This window comes from Triticum aestivum, chromosome 4A, assembly GCF_018294505.1.
Source record: "Triticum aestivum cultivar Chinese Spring chromosome 4A, IWGSC CS RefSeq v2.1, whole genome shotgun sequence".
Taxonomy (NCBI): domain Eukaryota; kingdom Viridiplantae; phylum Streptophyta; class Magnoliopsida; order Poales; family Poaceae; genus Triticum; species Triticum aestivum.
The window spans coordinates 535,230,294-535,241,414 of record NC_057803.1 but is presented as its reverse complement, the minus strand read 5'-3'; the positions used below and the strand labels follow the sequence as shown (position 1 = coordinate 535,241,414).

Here is an 11,121-nt window from a genome sequence, read left to right as displayed (position 1 = left end):
GGTTGATTTTTTATTTATGTCAAGAAATAAGGAATAAGGTGAGAGTTAATGTGCAGCTTCTAAGTGTTTTGAAATTATTTGGTTCCGTAATATGACTGGTACATCTGTATGAATTTTCGCTTATTTCGAGGTGTGCAAAGTCGCACGGAACCAGAGACAGCCGCTGCCAGGACCCACACACCAGCGGCTCATCCATCGGGCATGCGTTTAACACGGCTTTACAGCGGTCAGGGCTTTGCCGCGCGTGACCGTTTTCTCCGGAGGCGCAGCTGAAAATCGCAAACCTTTCCTGGGTGCGAATGCAATTCCACCAGCAGAACAGGCAAGTACGGTAAATTTGCAGATGGAACCTCGATGTGATTCAAAGCCCGCGCTCCGGTCCCCCGAACTGGCCATTCCGCTCCACTATCTCCTCAAAATCCATCTCCTCGGCTGGTCGCCAATCCCCTCGCTGTTCCAAAGCCTTACTACTCGCCTCGGCCAGTCGCCTCCGCCACCAAAACCCTAACCCTAGCCCCGGAGCTCAGGCGACGCTCGCGCCTCCAAATGGACGGGGGAGGCACGCATCGCACGCCGGAGGACGTGTTCAGGGATTTCCGCGCGCGGCGGGCCGGCATGATTAAGGCGCTCACCACCGGTGCGCGCTCGCTTTCTTCTCCCCGGCCGATATTTTTTTCGAGTATTTCCGGGGTTCTGTGGTGAGGATTTGGAGGTTCTGATTAGTTTCTGGTTTTTTGGTCGGTGGATTTGCAGATGTGGAGAAGTTCTATCAGCAGTGCGACCCAGGTGAGCTCGCGACCGTCTCCGATTCGCCGTTCTCGGACCTCGAATTCGCTGAGGTTTCACATGGAAGTGATGCGGTTGTTTACCTGCTCGAGTGGAGTTTGTGTTTCTGGCGTGGGTTTCTCTTTGCCTCTTCTCTCAAGAGGAAATTTGTGCTCGACTTGTTGTTAATTTGTTATTTGCTCTAATTTGGGAGTCTCTCTGCCCCGATTTCTGTAGGGGAATTTCGCTGGAATTCATATACCAGTGGGTTGGTGATTTTTCATCAAACCTTTAGGAAGCTTTGTGATTTTTACAGGAAAAGTCACTGGATTGTTTCCGTCTGTTTTAGTTTGGTAGTTCTTGCTTTCGATCTACTAACAGATCAGTTGTACTAGAAAAATGGTGCGTGTGCGTGTGCGTGTGGGTGGGTGTCAGTGGGTGCGGGTAAGAGAGAGAAAGGGATGAGGTGGGGCGCTTGTTTTTTTCCTGATTTGTTGACTAGTGCTCTCGTCGCCCTTCACACAGAAAAATGATGTGTGGTGCGGTGTAACCAAATGACCATGGTATCCATCTTATGAAGGGTATTTTCGGGCTTTTATTTAATTAGTCATTTTCCACTGACATAGTGCATAAGTTTAACAGTACTAGATCAGGCTATCCTGTGGAGAACTTTCGAGGCTTCCAAGTTTTGGTACGCCATCTTCGTTTGGCATTCTTTTTCGCGTCTTTACGTTCACCACCACATGTCCTCGTGATGTCAGATGATATACTCACTAATTTGCCATATTTTAGTGTATCCAACTGCAAGTTGGCAGCTGTAGTATTTATCCTGGATTAGTCTTAAAATTTGTATCTGTTGTATTAGGATCGCGAAGGCGCATTATAGAGTCTGATTGGACGGATCTTTTCCTTATTCTTCTACTCTCGTTTTTATTTCTTGGGCACGCAGTTGCAGTCCTGCTGAGGCTTTCTTTGTCCTGGCTTGTTTTTATTGGATAGAATATAGTCCTGAATGGGAACAGGGGGCTTAAGAGGTTGCCATTTTGATTTCAGAGAAAGAGAATCTATGTCTGTATGGTCTTCCCAATGAAACATGGGAAGTGAACTTGCCTGCAGAGGAGGTTCCCCCAGAACTTCCAGAGCCGGCACTGGGAATTAATTTTGCTCGGGATGGGATGGATGAGAAAGATTGGTTGTCACTTGTTGCGGTGCACAGTGATGCCTGGTTGCTAGCAGTAGCCTTCTACTTTGGAGCAAGATTCGGGTTTGACAAAGAATCCAGGTATTGCATTTTTTTAGGCATGCAGCTTTTTTACTTATGATTTGCTTATGGTTGTATAGTGTTGCTCTACCCTTCATCTTTTAGCAGATGTTGTTGTGCTCTGGTTTTAGTCATGTTCTGATAATGTGACCACCGGATAGTGAGGCCTCAGTTCATATGTTGTCAATGTAACTGTTTTTCCCACGGTGTGCATCAAGCATATTGGAAGCATAAACTTTAGTCATTTGCATGCTAGGTCTGTCAACGAGAAAAACAGGCTAGACAAGACTTACCCACGCTTGGCTAGAAAGCAGCTTTGAGCTTCACAGTGACTCACTGAGCTTGACCTTTGCTCGAATGAAGCTCACAAAAGCTCTAGTTCGGCTAGTCAATCTCATTAGTGGTTAGGCGAAATCACGACCATTTACAAATCAGCACTAATTCCCATGCTTGCCACTCTCCCATCCTAGATCTTTCCCGAGTCGGAGTACAAGTACATGGACTCAACGATCTCGCCACTGTTGGAGAGGAAGAGTACACATATGGAGTGGATGTTGGGAGGGTAAGCACGACTATTGCCAGGGCCGCGGTAGAGCTGGTATCAAGTATTGTCGGCCACAACAGAAGGGATAGCGAAGCGGTGCTAGACAATGTCGACGGGGGCGAAGCAGCGGTGGGCATGCTGGGGAACCAGGTGATGGTCAATCGGGTGTGAGAGGGCATAGCCCAGACAATGGGGCCGGTTGCCCATGAGAGCATGACGTATTTTGTGATGGCTAAGATCTGATTTGAACGGTAGGGCTTGGATGACACATGACGAACAAAAGACAGCACAAGAATCAATGTCCATGTTGCAAGCATAGCTTGACTTCATCGATAATATAGTTTTTTTGTCGGAAAATGCATTCTTGGTGAAGTATGATGTTTGCTTAGTTCAGATATTATAAAAACTCGGCTTTACCCAGATGAGCTATGCTCAAAAGCATACATGGGCCATGCCTCCATGAAGCTGTTCTTCTTCGCTTTGTTTACACCATTTGTTCTGCTTTAGTTGGTAAATTTTTATATCTGGTTTTGTGGCCAAACTTTGCCGTAGCAAACTTGCGTGCCCACAATATTGTAACATATATTCATTCAATAAAACATATTGATCAAAACTGTGTATTTTGGAGACTGTAGTTAGAGGGTAACATATATTGGACTGGACAGAGTATACTACTGCTGTATGGAAATGGACTTGTGCAGGAATGTTGAGAAAATACAGGGTTAGATATTTCAGTTTCTTGGTGAATAACTGTTGATATTAAATTTTGTGTCCACATGGTCAAGATGAAATGAGCACAAGGAACATTATACGGTATTTCAGATAAATAGTAAATAAACTTAATCTACGGTTTTGACCTGTGGGTTGACAATTACAGCATCATAAACAAAACCAAACCGAAATTAAGTTTAACTTGCTTTTTCTACCTGGATATTGGATCTTTTTCTTGTTTTTTAGATAAAAGTTAAAAAATACAGCAGAATGAAAAACGTTAAATAGCTGCAATGTAGAGGAACTTTTGTTTTCTTCATTGTGGATCTATTAATTACTCCCTCTGTAAAGTAATATAAGAGCGTTTAGATCACTAAAGTAGTAATCTAAACGCTCTTATATTACTTCATGGAGGGAGTACTTGATTGGGTACATGAACCATACCATGCTTTGCCTTTAGCCTATTAGTGTTTTTACACAAAGATATATTGTAAAAAATTCTTGCTAATTTACTGCTGTACTCCCCATCCATGTTTTATCAGTGGCTTTTGACACATCATTTTCTGTCAGTTGGGCATGTCCAGCTGATAGTTAAGTTGGTGTAATTCGATGTTGGTTTTGTAAGCCTAAATAGGCTAAAATGTTTTGGAAGGTTCATTGCAAGGGAGGCCAATGTTCTGTAGTTGGCATGTTAATTTTATAGTACATATGATTGCCACTCCATGCTATGACGCTTTGTGATTTGTCACTCGATGTGTAAGTCGCTTTTGGGTCACTTGTTAACTAAGAGATGCTCTAATAACGATCACCATGGAATATTTTGTTAAAATTTTCTTTCCGTCAATATATGTGTGACTCATCTTGTTGATTTTTGTAACTAAATGACTCATCATATAAGTGCATCTAGTCGTTCACTAAATCTTTTGCCTCTTGTTTTATCATCTTTTATCTTGGAATATTCTTGTGTTATTGCATGTTATCTAGTCAAATTTGTTTTCGGTTTTGTGTGCTAGGTAGTCCCATATTATATTTGATTCTTAACAGACTTGGTGTTAAATCTAGCTTTAATTCATCCATAGATCCCCTCCATTCTATTTTGTTAGACTTGATCATACACCGTGTCTTTCTGCTTTGTTCCATTTATGACTTATCAAATTTTGTAGTAGGTAAGGAGGAATTTGTCCTTCAGGATTAGTCTTTTTGTTTGACTATTGTCCAAGGTCCAAAAAGGTGGAAGCGCACCTTAGCACTGGGGCGGTTGCCTTTTGCTTGCTTCGGCCCTTAGCTGTGGTCAAGGCATCCAGTGAAGTCCTCGGTGATGGAGGAATGGTGGTGCTGCAGGAGAGAGAGGCAGATGTGCTGCAGGGAGAGAGGAGGCATCGGGATTGTGTCGAAGCAGAAGTCTGTGGAGGCAAAGACTCGTGTGGTACACTGTTGGTGTTGTCGAAGCAAAGGATCTAGCAGCAACTAATAAGCAATGGATGGCTTAGATTCTTCCTCCGGCCTGTGAAGATATTTTAGGGTTTCCACATGGGCTAGGAAGTGTTTCCATACGAGCTGTAACTAATGGCCATATATGTGAAAAGTCCATTTAGGCCCCGAGCACCAGGCAGCTCGGAATCCTTGGCACAAACCCACCTTGCAGCTCTATACACTTCTTTATGTGTTCGTCCTATTGAACTTTTTTGATTCTTTTAAACAAGAATCTAATAAATTAGAATAGTGTCAGTGATTTTTTAAGAGAATCAACTAATCAGACTTTTAGTATCTTCTTTACATCGGGGAAATCTGCTGCTCCTGTCTTTCTCTTTTCTTTTAAGTTATGTCTCTTTCTTTTTGGTCCATCATGCTATTATCTCGGGGTATTCATATTATAGTTTCATATATGGATTAGTATTCTGGAGCGCTGCAGAGTTCCCTTTCCATGCATCCCAATTGAGATTTTCCATGGGTTGCAGATGTTCTGAGTTTCTGACATGACAAAGATGGCCACTCGATATAGGGGACTACAATTTTTAAGGTTTTCTTGACAAATTAGGGATAGTGAGGATACATTAAGTTCTCTACATATGCACTCTACGGTGAGACCATTCTATATGATGCAACAAGCAAGTTAACAGAACAAGTTAAGCAAGAATCACAAGTTAGAGAAGAGGATGTATCCCCAACCTTGCACTCTTGGGAGAGTGCTAATGTCCGCTAGAGCGGTGCGAAAACCAAAGCTTCTCGAGCGCCACGATAGGCTCACCCTATTCTCCTTGAGCCTCCCACCGAGGTTGCAACCGAAGTTGAAAACTTTTCTGCTAAGTCTGGGGGGCTGGCCGGAGGGTCCGGGCTGCTGGGGGAAGGCTCAACAGAAACATTACAACCCAATTGCATCCTTTCTGTTGTGCCCGAAGTTGGTTCCTGGGGTGCTAGAAACAAAACATAGCCAGATTTTCAAAGTGGGTTCTCTCTTCCATGGGATGGGTTGTGAGTGCATGTAGGTTAGTGTACGTGAGTTGATTCCCACCAAATCTCCACTGTGCGTCCCCTCTTTTGAGTTGTCATTAACACCAAAACAGTTAGGGGCAAGTATGTCATAGGTAATCTACTTGCCCTAAAGAAGCCCCTAAATAATCTACTTGACCCTAAAATACCTGGGTAATCTACTTCGGCACATGAAATAACATATCTCATTTTCGTATTAATCTCATGGTTAACATTTCTATTTTTTCATTTAGTGATAAATTGAGCGGTTAGTGTCAATTGTTTAATGTACTATATTTTTATCTTCATTCGTATGGAGCTTCTTAGTTCTTGGTTGACACTAAGCGCCGTCAATCCGATGTGGAGATATGTACGAGATTTCATATTTAAACAATAGATACTTTTACACTAGATGAACAAATCATTATAGCACGGTGATTGTTTCTCGATATGTACGAATATATTTGTAAAATTCATTGATGATTTGTTAAGTTTTGGTCGACTCAGACAATAGTACTTTTGGTACTTAATGAACAACTATTACATTGGAATGTTCTTTTTAGATTCGCATGAAATATTTGTGAAATTATCAAATAATTAGGTAATTCTCATTGGACTAAGACAATATTCCCTCTGTCTCAAAATGTATTCCTATTCCCTCAACACACCGAACAACTTCTTAGATCTGTATGAATGAATTTGTAAAAGTGAGAATTAGTTAATTATCTAGTTGACTGAGACATATATATATATTCCCTCATACCTTTTCACTTTAATTGTACATGGCACTTAAATCTTAATATTTAATAGAATGTACTTTTATCAAGCATAATTACTCTTTTTATGTGGCTAAGGAAAATAATTGTACCAATATCACATTGTCATTATTATTTTAAGATCACTAACAATAATTGTAGCAATATATTGGTGAGCTTTTTACCAAACATTGAGCTAGGCTTTCACTGACAGTAATCAAATGCTACTCTTTATTACCTGCCCATTTGTACGAGGCTACCCACAGTATCATGCATGCCAACTGGCAATTTTGATGAGGTGGCATCGAATTAAATGAAGAAAGGGAGGGCTGGTATCATATTATTATGATACTATATCATAATAAATTTTATGTTACTATGAGTCATGCATGACAATAAATAAGATCATGTAAGAGACTAATCTATGATACTATGCATGATATATGATGCTCCCCAGTCCCTACTGTCAGGAAAGTTCATTTTTTATTGGTTGAATCTGTCAACATGTGTCTTCCATTACTTTGAGTGGTTTTGTCTAGATAAATTCTTTGCCTCATTAACCACCATCCTCCTACTGTCCCACCCACCTACATACAGTAGCACTGTTCAAATTGGGCACACCACTCACCGTATTGCACCACCGTTAATCTGCAGATTCCAATGCACAAATCAACACTCATGATAGATCTGCCTGTCGCTCGTCTCCCAAATCGCTGTTCTTCCATACTCCCTCCTTTCTGGTTTATTGGGCCTATCTCTTTTTTTTTTTAGTTTTTCCAATTTGTTGGTCCCGTTTTCGTTCCTCTTCATCAACCTTTTTAGATTCTGAGGCAATTAGAAGAAAACTAACTAGTGCATGTGGCTGTTTCTACTCATTTAGTGGCCATGCATACATGCGCTGGAGTTAATGCCAGATTAAAGCACCTTTTTTGCGGGGAAAAAGTGCTAATTGGACAGTTTTGCAACCTATGTAATTTGTTCCACCACTCACTATCTACTTTGGTTGAGGAGTTTTTGAGTTAAGCCCTTTAAACCAGAAGGGAGGGAGTATATGCCTCCATCCCAATCTCCTCTGCTCGTCAGCTGCTAGGAGATAGCACTGGAGCTTCCCGCCTCCCCCATCTCACCTTCGAGCTCCCATGGCGCTGCAGCCCCATCCTCTCCTCTGACCTAGTAGCTGCCTACCCCTAAGCCTCCTAAGAGCTGGTGCTGGGTAAACGCTCACCTAGCACCTGGAGCCTTTTTAAGCCTTACTACTGTCCATGGAGTATCTCTTGTTTTCTATGCATATTTTGATTTAAGTTTTTGATACATTATTAACATCATGATCAACCCATTCCTGCTAATGAATAACGAATTTGCTGTTTTAGTCATCATTTCTTATAATCCATCAACAGTTGAACCAAAAGATGTGCAGATATATCAGTAGAGTTTTACAACGGAGTACGCGAAAGGACACACCACCTAAAATGGAACTACCATTTTGTAGGAACAGACATGCATGCATGCATACTTGCAATTGAAATGATTGTACATGAGTAAATTGAAATTATTTGAGCAGTTCTGGATATGCAAATTTGAAAATTCAGTTGGAGTATCTACGGTCAACAGTTTTTGCTTTAAATGAATTGTCTAGGTATTTCTGCTTATCAAATGTTGTTCTCTTGCAAATGTGAAGTTTGGTTAGGTTGACAGGTGAGCCTTTTTATGTACTCTCTTTGCTGTTGTTGTGATCTTTGGTTTCTTATGTGGATTCTGAGATTAAAAAATCGTTAACCATCTTGTATAGATACAAGTTTTCTCTTGTCATATTTAGTCCCTTTAGATATTTCATTCTTTTAAAGGTGTGATTGTATTTCTTATGATTGTATTTCTTACATATAGTGAAGATCAGCGTCATTAGTTACATTTTGTGTTTTTGTTGCAGGAAGCGGCTTTTTAGCATGATAAACAACCTCCCCACCATATATGAGGTTGTCACCGGAACTGCGAAGAAGCAGGTCAAAGAAAAACACCCCAAAAGCAGCAGCAAGATAAATAAATCTGGCACTAAGGTAATGAACCATTTTCGTTTTACTGCAACAATGCTGACCTAAAACTAAGCTCATAATTTGTTGTCTTGTGGCGCAAACACACTTCCCCAGCCATCTCGCCAGCCAGAACCCAACTCAAGGGGTCCAAAGATGCCACCACCTCCGAAGGATGAGGACGACAGTGGAGGCGAGGAAGAAGAGGGAGAAGAACATGAAAAGGCATTATGTGGTGCGTGTAACGATAACTATGGACAGGATGAATTCTGGATCTGCTGTGATGCTTGTGAGACATGGTTCCACGGTAAGTGTGTGAAGATCACTCCTGCCAAAGCTGAGCACATCAAGCACTACAAATGCCCAAATTGCAGCAGCAGTAGCAAGAGGGCCAGAGCATGATATCGGATTCCTCCATGGCTCATGTCTGAAGATCCAAGGATTTGACTCACTGTAAAGACGCATGTGGGACGGAATGCCCAATGGATGTGCATTCAGTTGTTGCTTTGAGATTAATACCAGCTTTAGGGGTCTTGCTGTGTTGTTATTTGGTGTATGTCGGTGATGTTCTAGATTTACTTGTAGTCGTAGCAACTAATTGTAACAGCTTGTATGTCTTGGAGCCTTGTCAGTGCGCCTGTTCTGGACTCTCAGTGTCCTAGGTCCCGTGATGTATCATGTCATCATGTACCCTTGTTGTAATTTGTTGAAGAATCGCCTGTTATCTTAGCTTTTACAGCCTAGTTATTTGGACATGGTATCTAGCATCTACACATGGTTCCACTGTTTTAGAACTTGGTAAATGGTAAGTAGTTGGGTGTTTGTCTACTCGGGAAATCACGGCTGCTGGTTCAATGTTTAAGATGGATTGTCGGCGGTGCTTGCCACAAGTGTAGGTTGTATTCCCCTTCTGATGGTTTGCTATCCTATCTTTTGGTTGTGGCAAAAGCTCAAAAAAGTTTGCCTGCGAATACATGTCACTGATCATGGACTTATGTTTCAGGTATAGATAGTGCCCACTCTCCGACGCTTTTGAGGCAGCCTAATCTCCGTGTAATCTGGCGGGTTTGACTTGTGCAGTGCTCGACTTTTGTGAGATGGAACACACGCACCCAGATTGGCAAGAGGCAGGAAGAGTAGACTGCATCCGATGCCATTGCTGCTGCCCCGCTAGTTTACACGCAGATCAATCAAGGTCTCCTTTTTGTGCCGCTCCTCTCTTTTCCTCTTTTCCCGGCCTGGTTTTCTGCTGGTGATGTCCCTGTCCTACTAGTTGCAACCTATCAACTTTATCTCCCACTCTGCCCTGCCAACCTTGCCTTTTTGACTTGTCCAAGTTTATCGCATTTCTTTTTCTTTTGTGGTCTCCTTCAGCGCTTTCCAAGCGCTCCAAATCCTGGCGACAACAATGGGCTTGCTGTTCCGTGAGATTTTTTCTTTGGCTGGTTAGCGTGTTGGCTGTTTGGATAGATATGACGATGATTCAAGTGGCACACAGGTCAGGTTCCACGCCAGCTTCTACTATACTGTAACAGATAGCGCCTAGCTGGCAAGCAGGTTAGCTTCTACTATACTGTAACATTTCTTGTGTCAGCTGCAGTAAGTAGGACTTGTGGCATTTTTTATGTGCCAAACATCCATTCGCTCCTGTCTAGTCAGCTTATCTTCAATTCTTTGTGTTATATAAAACCACCACCATCATAACAAACAACAAAGTTTTTAGTCCTGAACAAGGTAGGATAGACTAGAGCCGAAACTCATAAGATCTTGAAGCCAACTCATGGTTTGATGCACCCTTGTCTATGGCTAGTTCTTTGGTGATATTTTGGTCCTTCAGATCTCTCTTTACGGACTCCTCCATGTCAAGTTTGATCTACCTCGACCTCTCTTTTGATATTATGAGCACACTTTAACCATCCGCTATGCAATGGAGTTTCAGAAGGCCTGCGATGTATATGCTCAAACCATCCTAAACGATGTTGGACAAACTTCTCTTCAATCAGTACTACCCCGACTCTACCATGTATATCATCATTTTGGGCCCAATCCTTTCTTTGTGGCCACACATTTATCTCAACATGCGCATCTCTGCTACACGTAACTGTTGAACATGTCACCTTTTAGTTGCCCAACACTCAGCGCCATACACGTAAATATGCAAATTCTTTGAAGGAGGAAATGCAGCTTTTCCACGTGGCATCCTTAAAATTGGTATTCAGTACTGTCACCAACGCAAGCCTAAATACATGCCATTTTAGACATGAACAATTTTTAAGCTGCAACGTTATGCTTTTTAAGTATGTAATCATAGAAATGGTATCATAAAACTACAACATATTTTCCTTGAAAATTCTAATGGTACTAGTATTATCTAAGAGCAATCGGAATAACCTTTTTTACATAGTTGGAGCTAGAGATGTTCGACAACACATTTTCTAGGACGTCATCTATTTTGTCGTGGAGGTACTTAATTTTGAGGACATATCCATGTTCTTTCATTTAAGAGATAGTAATCATTTAGAGGAAACTAGTAGCAATATACTCTCCTAGCCGGGCACAGTTTACTTAAATATGAATTAAGCAGGAAGT

General features: G+C 41.7%; 1 protein-coding gene across 1 annotated transcript; it reads left to right on the top strand.

The window, feature by feature from the left end:
• The first annotated feature begins 333 nt into the window (after positions 1 to 333).
• Positions 334 to 9,287, top strand: LOC123086763 (PHD finger protein ALFIN-LIKE 8). The gene is made up of 5 exons (XM_044508555.1): positions 334 to 637; positions 754 to 786; positions 1,819 to 2,047; positions 8,433 to 8,559; positions 8,650 to 9,287. Exons 1-5 carry the CDS (start codon positions 547 to 549, stop codon positions 8,932 to 8,934), a joined length of 765 nt encoding a protein of 254 aa, XP_044364490.1. The 5' UTR covers positions 334 to 546; the 3' UTR covers positions 8,935 to 9,287.
• The last annotated feature ends 1,834 nt before the right edge of the window (positions 9,288 to 11,121 follow it).

Excerpts from the sequence above, each read along its gene's own strand:
- LOC123086763 (XM_044508555.1), top strand. The coding sequence starts at position 547 with ATGGACGGGGGAGGCACGCATCGCACGCCGGAGGACGTGTTCAGGGAT. Across the intron at positions 2,048-8,432 it reads GGGTTTGACAAAGAATCCAG|GAAGCGGCTTTTTAGCATGA; the intron begins GTATTGCATTTT and ends TTTTTGTTGCAG. Across the intron at positions 8,560-8,649 it reads TAAATAAATCTGGCACTAAG|CCATCTCGCCAGCCAGAACC; the intron begins GTAATGAACCAT and ends ACACTTCCCCAG.